This window comes from Schistocerca americana, chromosome 7, assembly GCF_021461395.2.
Source record: "Schistocerca americana isolate TAMUIC-IGC-003095 chromosome 7, iqSchAmer2.1, whole genome shotgun sequence".
Classification (NCBI taxonomy): Eukaryota; Metazoa; Arthropoda; class Insecta; order Orthoptera; family Acrididae; genus Schistocerca; species Schistocerca americana.
The window spans coordinates 436,394,805-436,411,753 of record NC_060125.1 but is presented as its reverse complement, the minus strand read 5'-3'; the positions used below and the strand labels follow the sequence as shown (position 1 = coordinate 436,411,753).

The following is a 16,949-nucleotide window of genomic DNA, read 5'->3' as shown; positions in this document are numbered from 1 at the left end:
ACTTAGTTTAGGAGCCTCTGACGTCCGCTTAATGTTGAGCCTTCAAGTGTAGGACGTCCTGTAAATGAAGCTTTTCAAGTTGATCATTGTAGAGCATCATTCTGTCAAATATTTGTAATCATACAGCAACAATTATCACAATATTTGTGGTTACAACAATAGTGATAAACCTAAAAAATTATGATTACGGAATTGAAGGAAAGCAACAATAACAACTTTCATAATTTCAGTAATTTTCAAACCATGTGGCACTTGAAAAAATACGACAGAACAGACGAGGATGAAATAAAGATTTCAGTGAATGCCAGGGAAGATTAAAGATACCTTCAGTTTTATGTTTCTGCAGATAAGAAAGAAAGGCGAAAGGTTACAGAGAATGAATGGACCGGACAGGCTTGCGGAATTCATTTCTCTTATGTGCAGGGGGAAGGCATTTAAACTTTGCCAGACGGCTTGGAACCCAATAACTTAACGCATGAGATATCTAGTTCCTCACCTTGATTTGATGACATACGATGAGTGATGACACTAAACTGTGTGCCTGAGGAGGACTAGAACGTCTACCATTCCACAGACAGCGCTCTTTCTCTCTTTTTGTTTTTTGAGCGTACTTCACGTACCAACTGTCTCGCAGAACGTGGTCTCATGCCATTATTGCTTTCATAAGCAGTTTTGCCGATAGTATTTTTGTGCTAGGGCCTGCTTTAGGTCATCGGAACAATTACTTGTCCTCATAATGAGCAAAGGCTTCTCTTTACAGTCCTGAATGAAACAAACGTAATGGAGCAATTATTCAACTTAAGGCAATGAAAACTACAGTGAGAGGATTACTATAAATGAATTTTAGACAACGATGCTGCTTGTTTACGTTTTATCTTCATAAAATTAGTTTCTTTACACATTTTGTGGTAGACTATCTTTACTTAAACTACACTAATACAAAGCAGTAAGAAGTTGACGTCTGTCATCCGCCAGTTCAAATATTCATTTCCATGACTGACATTACCTCTTCCTCTGGAACTGGTACAGCATATTGAACATTGTGTACGATCCATTCAGTATCTGAGAGAAAGAAGTAAAACGGGTTCTCTTTAATTACAGCATAGTGAAAGTAATATGAGAACACATTGCATGCAAAGTATCAGTAAGCTTATTTCTTATGCTCTTATACCATACAGTTAACATAAAATTGTTTCTCACTCAGTAACTAAAATTTTCTCTAGTCAAAATATAAATAACTGAGTTATAACTAATCTTTATAAATACAAAGATGTTCTCTCTAACAACATGTAACGACAAAAACTTAGACATACAAGAATACAAAAACCAAAGTAAATATCAGCAAGTGCATATATTTTTTTCTTCCTCTGAGAACGAAGCATGTAAGTTACAGCAAACTATCGTAGAACTGTTCTTTCCTTGTTTATAACCTCTGCAGTAGCTTCTTTAACCATAAATCAAGTGGAGGATAGAACAAAACGAGTGAAAAAGTTCTACGGTGTAGACGGACAAAAAGAGTAAATCAGTTCTGCAGTGTGTAGAATTAAGATGAGTGTACAATTTGTCTGAATGACTTGCTTTTCAGAGAAATGTAATAGCAGTACGAGACAATACGTCACAATCTTTTGTGTTACTGGAATTGGTGGATCAACAATATAAAGTACACTCGAGAACACGCTACTTTGGAACGTTTATTGTATCCGTCATCTTTCGCTGGTCTACAAGATCCTAGAGTGGTTACGGTGGGTTTCACTAGTATTCTTACATAGTGATCGTCGCCAAACGTTTTTGCTCAAGAGTTAATAGTGACATTGCGGGAGGCACCTTTGACGGCATGATTACCTATCTTATTATTAATTGGCAACTTACATAAATTACTGTCTCATGAGCCACCAATATACTATATATACTAAGGACGTGATAAGATGGTCGCCGGCCTCTAAGTGCTGGTCGTTAAAAGTCGGACCCGTTAGTAACACTTCATGTCAACTGTTCTTGTTTAACTTTGCTGCCACCCTCAGCGAGCACTAGTTGTGACGCTGTACTTGCCTGGGCCTGCCTTCACTTAAACTGCTGAACCAGGCGAAAGACTTTGAAAATCCTAGACATTTTAGTCAAATCTGATTATTGTCTGTCGACTGTAAGTTCTCCAGCTGCCATTGTGTCCCACGGGGACCATGGATATGGGTATCAAACAAACTGAGCAGACTACTTTCCGCTAACGATTTCCTCTTTTTAACACTGAATATTAGTTTTGAATATCAATACTAAATATGCATTTACTTCTTGGGATTTTGCCTCCGGAAGCGGGAACAGACTTTTGTTACAGGGGCTTTAGGACGCTTAACAGCATGATTATTAGCATGAGTACAATTAAAAGATATAGGCAAGAGTTATAAATAAAACCATGACGAGCAAAAATATCTTAACGAATATAAATGACACGAACTTGCGAAAGTCGGTGTACTGCAGTATCGAGAAGTCTACGTCATACTCAGCAAGTCACCTAATGGTGTGTAGCGGAGGGTACTTCTGGCACCAATAATTGACACCTATTGCTGAGTTACATTCCCGAATGGCACGTCGGAAGAATGACTGTCGGCAAGCTTCTGGATTCGTTCTAATTTCTCGAATTTTCTCGTCGTGGTCATTATGCGAGATGTTTGTAGTTCGGCTCGTACGGGAAAGTACTGTTTCGAAATTTCAACAGTAAACCTCTTCGTGATGTACAATGCGTCTCATGTAACGTCTACCACTTGAGTTCGCAGCGATCTCTGTAACGTTCTCGCGCCAACTAAAGGATTCTGTAAGGAAACGCGCCGCTCCTCGTTGCATCTTCCCTACATCTTCTATGAGGCCTATCGGGTAAGGATCCTATATTGCTTAACAATAGTCAAGAATCTGTCGAATAAGTGTCGTAAAACACTTCCTTCTTGGATGAGTTGCATTTCCTTAAGATTCTTCCTCTTAATGTCAGTCTGGCATCTGCCTTGCTTACTATTTGTTTTATTTGGTAATTACACTTAAGGTCGCACTGGATAGTTACTTCTAGATATTTTAAAGCAGATAGTGTTTCCAGCAGTTTCTCATCAATAGTGTATTTGCACGAGGTCTGTCCAAAAAATCCCGGAACATTCGTAATTTCGCGCCAATGTTGTGTTGAAGCAAAATGCCGTTGGCATGCATACACACTCCTGTGTTTAACGTGTAGCTGCCGGAAATTTCATTGTTGCATGTCTGTTAATTATTGTTCAGTGCTATACTGAGTAGAACGTTGTGTCATATAGTTTGCGAATTTCGAGATGGCAGAATTAGAGGAGCAACACACCTGCATTAAATTTTGCATGAAACTCAGGAAAACTTTTACAGACACACTCCAAATTACACAAGAAGCCTACGGTGATGAGCGCTTAAGCCGTACTTGGTGTTACGAATGGTTCACACGGCTTAGAAATGGCCGGACGGAAGGAACAGATGACCATCGTTCAGGACGCCCTTGATCTCTGCCGACGATGCTCATGTCAGGAACGTCAACGAATTGAAGTCCGACTGTCCGAGAGATAGCAGAAGAGTGTGAAATTTCAGTTGGATCATGCCAAAAAAAAATCCTGACACAATATCTTGGAATGCATCGTTTTGCCGCTCAATTCGCACCATGGCTCATGAGTCAAGGCCGGCCTTTGTGGCCGAGCAGTTCTAGGCGCTTCAGTCCGGAACCGCGCTGCTGTTACAGACGCAGGTTCGAACCTGCCTCGGGCACGGGTGTGTGTGATGTCCTTAGGTTAAGTTAGGTTTAAGTCGTTCTAAGTCTATGGGACTGATGACCTCAGATGTTAAGTCCCATAGTGCTTAGAGCCATTTGATCATGAGTCAAGACCAGAAGGACCTTCGCATCGCAATCTGTGAAGAGCTTTCCGATCGCGCAAATGAAAACGAGATGTGCCTTAAAGAAAATCGTAATTGGTGATGAGACGTGGGTCTACCGTTATGATGTTGAGACCAAGGTTTGATGTTCAAAAGGGTCGGGAAAGGGGAGAAAATGGTCTCCAAGACCAAAAAAGTTCGTCAGATCAGGTCAAATGTCAAACCCATGCTGATAGTTCTCTTTGACTTTGAAGGATTAGTTCTTCATGAATTCGTTCTACAGGTACAAACAGTTAATCAATGGTACTATCAAGGCGTGTTGCGACGTCTGCGAGAAAATGTGAGAAGGAAACGGTTCGAAATGTGCCGAGAAGATTCATGGCTCTTGCATCACGATAACGCACCAGCGCATTCGTCCTTGTTGATGCGTGACTATTGCGCAAAGAAAGAAAGCACTGTGCTGCCTCATCCTCCGTACTCTGCAGACATGGTCCCTGCGGCCTTTTTTTTATTTTAAAAGTTGAAAACCCCGTAGAAAGAACGAAGATTTGCAACGATAGACAAGATAAAAGAGACCGAGCGAGGTGGCGCAGTGGTTAGCACACTGGACTCGCATTCGGGAGGACGACGGTTCAATCCCGTCTCCAGCCATCCTGATTTAGGTTTTCCGCGATTTCTCTAAATCCTTTCAGGCAAATGCCGGGATGGTTCCTTTGAAAGGGCACGGCCGATTTCCTTCCCCGTCCTTCCCCAACCCGAGCTTGCGCTCCGTCTCTAATGACCTCGTTGTCGACGGGACGTTAAACACTGATCTCCTCCTCCTCCAAGATAAAAGAAAATTCGCAGATGGCGCTTCGCGCGATCCAGCAAGGGACGCACCAAGACTGCTTCCGGATGTGAAAACGGCGTTCGGAGCGGAGTATCAGTTGCGGAGGGGAGTATTTCGAAGGAGACCATGCGCAATAAGTATAAGGTGAGTGTAGAAAAATTTTGTGGATAAAGTCCTGGAATTTTTTGAATAGCCCTCATATAGTAGTGGCTTTCTTTTCCTATGTATGCGCAATATCTGTAAATCCCGTGTTTAAGCGTGGTTGCCTAAAGTTCTCTCCGCAGTGGGACTCCCACACCTACAAATGATTAAAACGATCCTGCCATTGACAACCATCACCTAAGAAGTTCCATAAGTATCGTGTTGTTGTTTTACCTCACTTCAGTTTAGCACATCAAACGAATTCTTCCTATCGGGATGCTACTATAATCAATAACAGCTTCGATACCATACATTATTTATTCTGAAAAAAACATATGGAGTACAAAAAATTGTAAAAATTTGGAGTACGCATTGTCACACTCCATTCTAAATTTAATTTCGAGGCTGGCAGAGCATACGTTTAACTTCCTTTTGACCGATGGACACGAAGTTAACAGGTGCTGATTAGAGGTGACAAACAGAAGACCTGCACCATGACTATCGCATTGAGAAAAATCTCAGTAGACAAGCAAATGGAACTCAACATACTTATTGTGAGTGTTTCCCTGTCTTTCAAACCAAAGTGCACATATCACCTATTATAGTACGGACTGCAGTTACATTGTACTGATAGTCTGATCGTTGGGGCATTGGAAGCTGAACAGATGTACGTGACATACCTGTAATTCTCTGCCTACACAGTGGACGCAAGATGCTGTCCGCAAACTCCTAGGGCTGAAATTACCGTAGTACGAGAGAACACGAGCCAAGATTTCTATTTGCTCAGTAGTCACGAACTGAACGCGGGGTCTCGGGTTCGATTCCCGGCCAGTTCGGGGGTTTTCACCGCCAGCGAACTGGGTGTTTGTTTTGTCCTCATCATTTCATCATAACTGAGAAAAATTGCTAGGCTGGGAAGTGTAAATATTGGGAATTTGTACGGGCGCTGATAACCATGCTGTTGAGCGCCACACAAACCAAAATCGTCATCATCATCGTCGTCACGAACTGAAATTCGACTAGCATTCTTCCGAAAAGCAGCACTTTCATGTGTGTCAATCTCTACAGAGAGCTAAAGAAGTGTTACTCGAGTGATAACAATAAGAACTCTATCCACAGAGAAACGACTTTCACGTGCTGCTTGTGGCGAAATCAACACTTCTCAGAATGAAACCACCTGATTCTCTCGCCGGCGTAGTGTCTAGGTTGAAGCCCAGATGGAATTGCCTTCGATCGATCTCCATAGGGAAGTGTGCCACGCGGCGTTTACGTTTGCGCTCAGACGACGAATCCCAGCGCCCGTTACAAAAAAAATTACCTTCCACTACATCGATCATGTATCTGCCAATCACCCGAAAAATTGAAAAAGAAAACAGTCAAGAGCGCAGGATCATTTATTAAAACGACCAGTTTCGGCAAGTTTCAAAGGCCATACTCAGATTATCAGCCCTGTGAAGATACGTGAGTGCTTGTTAATTAGGGCCGTCAGCCTTTACGTAACCCATACAAAGATCAGAAATACATCAGCTTGACATTTGGCTGGAGCTATACATAACTTGGGCCAAGGATCAGAAACGCTATAGTGTGATGTTTACCCATTTGGTTGGAGTTGGCGTCGTGGTGAACAGCTCTGTGTGATGACAATGGCAACTGCTACTAGTGGCTGCCTGCCAGGAGTTAAATACAGTATGAAAACGTACGAATTTGTTGCATTACATCACCTGTAGTCAATGGGAATTTAACTTACGTAAATTACATTATAATTTGGGAATAAAAAGTAAAAAAAAAAAAGAAATAAATGAGGTCAATTGTACGTACAGATTCTTCAAATGTAGCTGTTCATACAAATAATACAAGTCTTCAATAATCTTGCTATAAATTTATCAAAGACTTTAAAACAGAAACGCCAATAGAAACAGTCGTAGGATCGTTGAATGCCAGTTGGTGACGCGTCTTGGTACTTCTAGCGACACTGATTCCATGGAAATATGGTAGGATGGCTACTGGTAGTCAAAGAGACGCTGTAATATGCCGTTTCCATGGAGATGCTGCATGTCGGCCACAGGCGACCTGATGTATGGGGGACACTGTTACCATGGAGGCGTCGTTCAGGTGGCCGTTAATGGCTAAAGATGTGTTTATCGGACGCTGTTCCTAGGAAGATGATGCAGTTGCGACAGCCGTTAGCCGCCGTAAATGCATCTAGAAAACGACGTGAGAGCTACGATGAATGCACCCTACATCGAAGTAAATACCACTGCAGGTGTAAGTTGAAGTTATGCCATGCTGCTTGAAGTTATCAGCACTAGAATGCTCGAAAGAACAGTGAAGTCGTAATTGGGTGGGAGGAAAATAGGAATGCCAAATAAGTTACAATATGAAAGAAATTATGTAAAGCATGATGTTCTTTTTTAAGTTTAAGCTTAATAAAAAGAATAAAAAATATGAATTCGTAATGGTGGCAAATTTATAACAAGTATATTGGAATTATAGGATGAGCCAAGTGATAAAAACTATTAAAATATTTGGTTCTTTCTAAAAATCCTTGATAACAAACATATAGATAACATTCGAAAAAATGAAGAGCGAAGAAGCAGTAGCCTTTCCTATATTGTATCTCCAAAAAGTCGAAAAAGGCTATTTCTTGAAAATTTCTAGCTCTTGCAATGTGTTCAACAATGTTCCTTTAGGAATAGTATCCAAATTCCAAGGCTATGGGTAATATTGCCTTCTGCCAAATGGATAAACACCACATTATAGTATTTCTGATCCTTTGTACACATTATGTAAAGCTCCAGCGAAATATCATGTTACAATATTTCTGATCCTCGTATATGTTATGTAAAGGCTGACCTACCTAATTAACAAGCATACTGTGGTCATAATCTGAAAATGACCATTTAAATGTGTCGAAACTGGTCATTCTAATAAATGATTCTGCAGTTTTGACCGTCTTTTCTAACTGATCACTAAGAACAAATCGTTGCTCCCTCCTTCCTATTTTGGTTAAAATTATGAATGCTTTACCTTGACAGGTTTTTGCATATTTTAAAATACTGAGAACCAAAAATAAGAAATTAAATTTCAAAATTAGCTTCAACAAGTGATGTTTAGCATCAGATCAAACATGAAGTGCCGAAAATTAATACTAATTCTCATGTTTCCTCCTTTGAACAATGGAAAAGCAGCGTCCTATGGATGACATATAAAATTAGAGATGTCTATAAAAAGAAGGATGATTTGGAACTCAGAATGTACATCCCTCACTCAGTAATCAAATGTCCCTACTATTACTTCTATACTGAATAACGAAATTTATGAAAAAAAATTATATATGAGAGTGCGTTAGTGAGAATTACAGCAAAATTAATCTTATCAATCAGTAACTAGAGGTTCCCTTTGACCAACCTCCACAAACCAATTTTATCCATGAGTATTGAATGTAACAGACATCCAATTTTCTTCTTGCAAAATGACATTACTCACGAAGGGGCTAAGTATAATTTAACTTCCACATTAGATCACTCAACCATAAAATGCATTATTGCTTATGTTAAAATTACCCCTAAATGCGAAAAATTAAGTAAACAAGCCACATATAAAACTGCTATTAAAACCAAATAAATAATAGAGAAAAAGAAGCTGAAAAACAAAAATGAAAATCTTCAAGAAATAGAGTTAATGAAAGTATTAATGAGAAACTGGAATCACATCACTCCAGAATTACAAAAGTGGATAATAGTAGTACTCTGGATATAATTAAAGAAGGAGAATACATCTCCAAGACAATTAGTTGTCTTCACTGAGAATATCCTAACACAAGTATTTAAAGAACAAACCATTAAGTTTCAGTCCACAATAAGAAAATTAATTTATGACAATATTTCTTTTATTTTTATCAGAAGATAAACAACAATTAAAATGTGTGAACCTACAATTGCTTAGACATAGTTCACAAATTAAATTACACAAGACTGAACAGCCAATATGCCCCCTAGTTAATAACAGTAACTGCCCTCCATATATTCTCAAAAAAAACAAAACTAAATGAAATTTTAATAGAATTTTACATCTTTGGAAATAACTCAAATATCAAAAATATTTATGTTTTAACAACAAAAATTACCTCTAACTGTCCCACCTAAATTTGTTTCACTAGACATCAAGAACCTATACGCAAATATTCCAATAGCCAGAATTATTGGTATTATTAAAAACAATTTGCTAAAACACAGTATTATGAACTGTGAAGAAACAATGGAATTCATTAAACTCCTTCAGGCTACATTAATCTTGAACAGTTTTTCTTTCGACTACAGGGCTTATAGATAGAATGATAACCTAGCAATGGAAAATTACCTCAATTGCCAATATTTTTGTCAGTCATTTAGAAAACACTTTTTTTTTTGGAGAAAACCTGCAAATTTTCAGAATAATTGTGTGCTACAAATGATACATAGATGGCATACTTTTATTATAGAATGGATCAAGAGAAGAGTTAAATAATTTAACCACTGTTTTGAATGATGCATTCCCAGATATAGCTTTCACACTCAAATATGAAAATCAAGGAACCATAAATTTTCAGGACCTGACCATGTCTAACAATCATCATAAACATTTTCTTTCTATTTTTAAGGTACCAACAAAAAAAAATGGTTCAAATGGCTCTGAGCACTGTGGGACTCAACAGCTGTGGTCATCAGTCCCCTAGAACTTAGAACTAATTAAACCTCACTAACCTAAGGACATCACACACATGCATGCCCGAGGCAGGATTCGAACCAGCGACCGTAGCAGTCGCGCGGTTCCGGACTGCGCGCCTAGAACCGCGAGACCACCGCGAGACCACCCCATAGGGAACATAATGCTTTACATAATTTCTTTCATACTGTAACTTATTTGGCATTAAGTGTTTTCTATTTTTCTCCCACCCAGTTATGACTTCAATGTTCTTAAGAGCATTCTAGTGCTGATAACTTTAAGCAACGTATGATATAACATCAACTTACACCTGCAATGGTATTTACGTCGATACAAGGCGGATTCATCGCAGTTGCCACAACGTTTTCTAGTTGTATCCACAGTGGCCAACGGCTATTGCAACTGCATGATCTCTCTAGGAAAAGCGTTCGATAAACACATCTGTAACCATTAACGGCCGCCTGAATGACGTCTCCATGGTAACAGCGTCCTCCAGACATCTTGTCACATGAGCGCGTTATGAAGTGTCTCCATGGAAATGGTACCTTGCTGCTTATCTTTGTCCTCCAATAGCCATCCTATCGGTATTTCTATGGAAACGGCGTCTCAGAAGTGCTAAGAAGGGTCACCAGGTGGAATTCAACGATCTTACAGTTGGTCCTATTGGTGTTTCTATTTTAAAGTCTTTCATAAATTTGTAGCAAGATTAGTAAAAACTTGTATTATTTGTTTGAACAGTCACATTTGCACAGTGCTAGTTGCCCAGCTAGCCTATTTTTTTTACAGTTCATTCAAAAGTTAAGTTATTTACGTAAGTTAAATTCCCATCGGCTGCAGGTGACGTACTGCAGCAAATGCGCACGTTTTGGTACTGTATTTAACGCCTGGCAGGCAGGCACTAGTAGAATTATCATTGTGACCACACAGAGCTATTCCCCACGCCACCAGCTCCAGCCAAACGGGTAAACACCACGTTATTGTGTTTCTGATCCTTGGTACACGTCATGTATAGCTGCAGCCAAATATCACGCTTCAGTATTTCTGATCTGTATTTATGTTACGTATAGGCTGACTTCCCTGGTTAAACAGCTCTATCATATCTTTACAGAGCTCATAATCTTAAGATGACCCTTGAAATGTGCATAACTGGTCATTTAAATAAATTATTCTGCAATATTAGGTTAGGTTAGCTTAGGTTGGATTAGGTACCATAGCCGTGCGGAGTAGCTGCGCAGTGTGATGCGCCTTGCCACGGTTCGCGCGGCTACCCCCCGTCGGAGGTTCGAGTTCTACCTCGGGCATTGGGTGTGTGCAGTATCCTTAGCGTAAGTTAAAGTTAGATTACGTAGTATGTAAGCCTAGGGACCGATGACCTCAGCAGTTTGGTCCCATAGGAACTTACCACCACCACCTGAAGCTCATATTCCTTTCAGAAGATTTGCTGGAAGTTTCCATTGCCCCTCCTACATCCTTAGCGCACCGCCAATCAAAAACGCGTCTCTACTTGTTAGTGGGAAGTGTGCCCCGGCACTTCTGTGAGAAGATTCCTTGGTGGCCAGCTCGTGACCGTAGTATGTGAGCTCGCACTTTCCTTCGCACTAAAAAGGATTTCTTTTTGCCTTGTTCTGCCCTCGAGGCTTTTTTTCCACATACACATGCCGAATTTTTTTTTCTGCCCACCGGAGTGCTTCCTCCCACCTGCACTGTCCATTCTACGGGGGATCTGTGGGCTCTGGCTTTGTAAATCGCCACCTCCTCGCTCTGTTCTCTCTCAGGGAAGTTTATGATCGCCCCTGCAGAACACGACAACGCTTTTCCCAACCCGTCTAGCCAATAGCGGTTTCTGAGGATAGCCCACTTCGTCGTTTCTGTCAGCACTCAGGTCTAACTCCCAAACATGGAATACTACAGAAATTGTTAGTGCATAGCGCTAGCCAATAATAGCCAGTGACATGTTTAATACTCTAATTCTGCATCGTAAATATAAATCGAAAAGAATTAAAAATATCATTAAATGTATGGTGGCAAAATTTGCTGCCTTACATATCTTACATTTATTTACGTCCAGGTTAACTGCCAGAGCCTGCCCCATCCATCAATCCTCTGCTGTTTATTCTGCAAATCTATATTGTCTCCTGGCGTTGCTGCTATCTTATAGGGAACCGCATCATCTGCAAATAGCTTTAAAGAGCACCCGGCGCTTTCTACTGTATCATTTATATACAATGTAAACAGTAAGGTCCTGTCACATTTCTTTGAGGTATTACGAAAATTACATCTGCCGATTTCATTCCTTTAAGAGCGATATGTTGAGTTCTATCCACAAGGAAGTCTTGAATACAGTTGCAAATCAGGTCTGATAGTCGACGAGCTAATATTTTTTTCACGTAACGTTAGTATGCGATGATATCAATGCCTTCCTGAAGTCAAGGGACACAGGATCAACCTGAGCACCGTTGTCTACAGCGCTACTGAGCTCATGGAGGGACGTAATGAGCTCAGTTTCGCAGTATCTCTGTTTGCGGAAGCTATGTTGATTTTTAGAGAGGAGATTCTGCAACACATTGATGTCAACGATATAGGTCTGTAGCTGTGTTCATGTGATCTAAGCCTTTCTTGGAAACGGAAATGACCTGGGCTTTTGTCCAGTCGTTATGTACCCTTCGTTGCCCCAGCGATCTACAATAAACTGCTGGTAGAAGGGGAGAAAGTTCTTTCGCGTAATCTATGTACAATCTTACAGCTACCTCACCTGATCCTAATGCCTTTCCACTACTAAGCGATTGTAATCACTTTTCTACACCACGATCGTCTATCTCAATATCTGCCATTTCGACGTTCGTTCAATGATTGAAAAGAGGAACTCTCCAGGATGAGATTTTCACTCTGCAGCTGAGTGTGCGCTGATATGGAACTTCTTGGCAGATTAAAACTGTGTGCCCGACCGAGACTCGAACTCGGGACCTTTGCGATTTACAGGCAAGTGCTCTACGACCTGAGCTACCGAAGCACGACTTACGGCCGGTGCTCACAGCTTTACTACTGCCAGTATCTCGTCTCGTACCTTCCAAACTTTACAGAAGCTCTCCTGCTAACCCTGCAGAACTAGCACTCCTGAAAGAAAGGTTCCTGCGGAGACATGGCTTAGCCACAGCCCGGGGGAAGTTTCCAGAATGAGATTTTCACTCTGCAGCCGAGTGTGCGTAGGAGACGAGATACTGGCAGAAGTAAAGCTGTGAGCACTGGGCGCGAGTCGTGCTTCGGTAGCTGAGATGGTAGAGCACTTGCACGCGAAAGGCAAAGGTCCCGAGTTCGAGTCTCGGTCGGACACACAGTTTTAATCTGCCAGGAAGTTTCATATCAGCGCACACTCCGCTGCAGAGTGAAGATCTAATTCTGGAAACATCCCCCAGGCTGTGGCTAAGCCATGTCTCCGCAATATCCTTTCTTTCAGGAGTGCTAGTTCTGCATGGTTCGCAGGAGAGCTTCTGTAAAGTTTGATAGGTAGGAGACAAGATACTGGCAGAAGTAAAGCTGTGAGTACCGGCCGTGAGTCGTGCTTCGGTAGCTAAGATGGTATAGCACTTGCCCGCGAAAGGCAAAGGTCCCGAGTTCGAGTCTCGGTCGGGCACACAGTTTTAATCTGCCAGGAAGTTTCAAAGAGGAACTCTGTTAAAATCTTCTGTGGTGAAACAATTTCGGAAGACCGAATTTAGTATTTCGTCCTTCTCTCCATTATATTCCGCGAATGACTAGATGATTTCAAAGCTTAATGATTTTACAAAAGCTAAAAAGTTCTGAGAGTTTTTGATCAGATCGGTTGACAAAATTTTACATTGCTTGCAAGTGACGATCGGAGGGATTGCAGTGTTAAAAATCTGCAGATACCAGTCACCGAATGCTGGCCCCTTTTTGACTGGACCAGAGATGGGATTCTTCGTTGACGTCGGTAAGGGGCCTGAAGATGGCATAATGTAGCGCTGAAACTGGTTGCTCAAATAAGATAACAATTGGAAACTTTGACGGCTGAAAGTGTTTTTATTCGATATTTTATACAGAGCAGTGTTCTGACCACGACCCACATTTGGAACGTATTGAGGGCATTGCACAGGTGCCCTACATGGCTAGGCCGTATTTGCCATTAGGCAAGACTAGGTGGCTACCTAGGGCGGCAAAATTTTAGAGGCGGTAAAAGGCAGAAAAAATAATTTCAAATCAAACAGCGAAAAAATTGAGTAAATGAGGAGAAAAAATGAAAAAGAGGAAAAACTGAAACATCGAATAGTTTTTAGAAGCATATGGAAGAGTTACTTAATAAGTCTTTACTTACTTTGACGAAAGCAAACACATTGCCTCTACCTACCTCAAAACTAAAACAGCCACTACGGAGTACAAAATATAAACAAATATTATCTTGATTCGTATATGTCGAGCCCTCGAGCGGGTTTCATGCACTGCCTTGCGTTTTGCTTTTGTCTCCGCAGGTCATTTTTCATGCGTCGGGTTGAATTGAGGACTGTCCCCAGAAAATGAGGACGTTTTGTCACTTTAGATTAATGATTATAAGTATAATAGGAGATTTACATTGTGGTGCCGTTGCATGTTGGTGGTGATGGAGGGTTCGGATTTGGGGAGACCGATAGTAGGAAAAAAAGAAGGGGCGTCATTTTTCTAGTTCTCGCCGAGGGCGGGAGAAGACCTAGCAAAGGCCCTGGTCCGTGCTCAAATATAACAACACATTCTGCAGGTTTGGTTAGCATCTGCATTCATGTTCAAGAAAGCATTTCTCGCAGTGTTTCCATATTTTTGTCCAACCACTGTACCTGCATCTGTACAAAACCCGCGCTCACTTTAGTAGTACATACTTTGTGCCTTAACATTGTTGTTTTAAAGTTTTGCGTGTTATAGTTACACGTGTCGGATAAATAAAAAAATGACCCCCATGAACTAAAACTTAGCCAAGCAATGTGCTAAAATGACTTGTAAAACAATTGCTGAGAATAAAACACTCTGATTTTCAAATTAAAATTTTTGTAAGGCTCCGTCTTTCGGAAGAATCAGTAACTCGTTCCCCGAGGCAGGTCGGTTGCCGCGCAGCCGGGTGTCCCGCCAGCCCAGTATATGAGAGCTGAGTTGTGGCCCAACCAAGTGCAGGAGAGCACACCACAGTCAGCACACGTCACACCACCAAATCTTGAAACATGTCAAATCATCTTTCGTTCAAAATCGTTTGTGAAGCTACGATTTTGTAGAGATATTATCAAGGCTATGTCCATCTCCGTAGCCCTTTCTGCCTTGCGAGTCGAGTGAGCAGGTTGTTCCTGCTTCCGCCTGTATAGCAGCACCGCGTGTGTCGAACTTTCGTGTACGTAGTCTCGTGTGTGTATCAGTCGGTGTTACATCATTCTTGCCTAGCGGAATTCGTCGTTGGTGTGCTCTGGCGGCGGCGTTCTCTGCCCGCGGCATGATGTCTGTCCATTCTCTCAAGAACACTTTCGTCGGGGTACCGTTCGTTTCAGTTTTGACAAGAGTACGCGTCATGTGCAACCCGGCTCTCTAGAAGTTCACTGTTTGTTGGTTGTTCCGATTCGTGTTACATCTGATCAAGTAGATACTGATTATTTTGATTCTGATTTGCACGCACTTTTTGTGAAGTTTCCAGACCCCTTGCAAGTAGACCGGCGTCTTTCTCGGGTTGATTCTCAGGTGATGTTTAATCATCGTGATGGTTCCGTTAATCCTGTCCTCCTTGCAAATGCGGTGATCGAGTATATTCCGATTAGAGTTTCCAATCTTCCACCCGAAGTGAACGATTCTTTTCTTATGTTTCCTTATGGAGCCGTTCGGTATATTAAGCGGGAAAGCTGGTCTGTTAAGCATTGCTTGCTATGTTGCTGTGGTATACGAACCGCAGAAATGTGTGTTCAAAAGAATATACTTTCACACCTGAATGTTTGTGGTCACCGGAATCATATAACATAAGCAGGGCAAGAAGGAACCTGTTGCTATGCAATGAAAGTGGCCATTTCTTATCCACTGTCCCCGCCGTTTTAAGGTTTTAAAGTCGTCCTATGGAAAACGTCGTCCGTTGCCATTAGCTGAATTAGTGTCTTCGCAGTCTGCTGTCAGTATTTCCCAGCTTTAGAGGACGTTGGCCATCACTCCGCACGACTTTCAGCCGCTACCGGCAGGTCCAGATGCGGCACCTGTTGCCGTTAATGCGCCGGCATCGGTAGCACAACTTAAACACCGGCGGACTCAGAATGGTGAAGATTTTAAACTCACCCCCCGCTCCCCCTCCCGTTCCTTCCCCTCCCCGCCCCAATACCGCCTCTCCGAGAAGGTGGTGGTGGTGGGTGGTGCTTCATTCAGTGGTGATGCTATGATTACCGTCGATAACTACGGTTCTTATTTCGCCAGGGTTGGCAAGGTTGGTTCTGTTGATGTTGAAATGAATGTTGCACGTGCGTCCTCTCATCCATTCTACAAACGTCTGTTCCGGTGGGATCCGATGATTTACCGGAAACATCGTCTGGTGTCCCGCCATTCCAGTGTTCTAGTGAAATGCCATCTCTTCCTCAATCTTATACGACAGAAGAACAGGTTACTACGGATTCTCTTCCGGGCAGTCAGATGATGCAGACAGCTTCAGACGCTGCATCGCTAGTCTCTTCTTTACCTGGTGATGACTTTCATCGCTCCCGGTGGTATTTCTCGCTTTCCGTTGCGTGGAGTGGGGACTCCTCCCTCCCCACAGCGGTCTTTGATGAGCCGCTACCCTTCCGCGTCAAGAAGTTAGGTTGTCACTGAGTGGTGTGAAATGTTTTCAACCTGAGCGTGCAGCGTCGCGACGAAAAAGACAAAGCATGGAATCTGCACCTTCCGGTCGAGAGGATTCAGATCCTGTAACTTCATCCGCGCCTTCTGCCGGTGCTGGGGAGAGTGGGACGTGATGTGTACATTTTTTTCTAGTTCTGCTTTCATGCCTTACTTGTGTTAATTAACGTAGATGTATACGTTTCTTACCTTAAATGTTAACAGGATAAGCTCTCCACTATGGCATGCTGCGTTACGACGGTTTGTTTATGATTCCCAAGCTGATGTGTTTTTGCAAGAAGTATTATCTGATGCGTTTTTTCCTGGGTATTCTATGTTTTTTAACACTGCGCAAGAAAATTCTACTGGCATGGCCGTGCTTTACATGGATGGCATTCCGTCGACAGACTTTGATACGCATGACGACGGTCAGGGTATGGGGTATCGCTTCTATGATGCCTTAATTTTTCTTTATGCTACATCTGGATCTGGTCGTACATATGGCCTCTCAAACTTTTATAAGGAGGAAGTCATTTATTTACTTCGTCAAAATCCGCCAAAGATTTTGATGAGGGCAGATTTCAACTGCATCTTA

General features: G+C 41.8%; 1 protein-coding gene across 1 annotated transcript in view; it reads right to left on the bottom strand.

Moving 5' to 3' along the window:
• Nucleotides 1-864: 864 nt before the first annotated feature.
• LOC124622987 overlaps nucleotides 865-16,949 on the bottom strand; it is a 95,650-nt gene continuing 79,565 nt past the window's right edge. Inside the window, exon 8 of the mRNA XM_047148777.1 lies at nucleotides 865-1,062. Within this exon, the coding sequence (XP_047004733.1) occupies nucleotides 977-1,062 (86 nt within the window). The 3' untranslated portion in view covers nucleotides 865-976. The remainder of the gene's footprint in view (nucleotides 1,063-16,949) is intronic.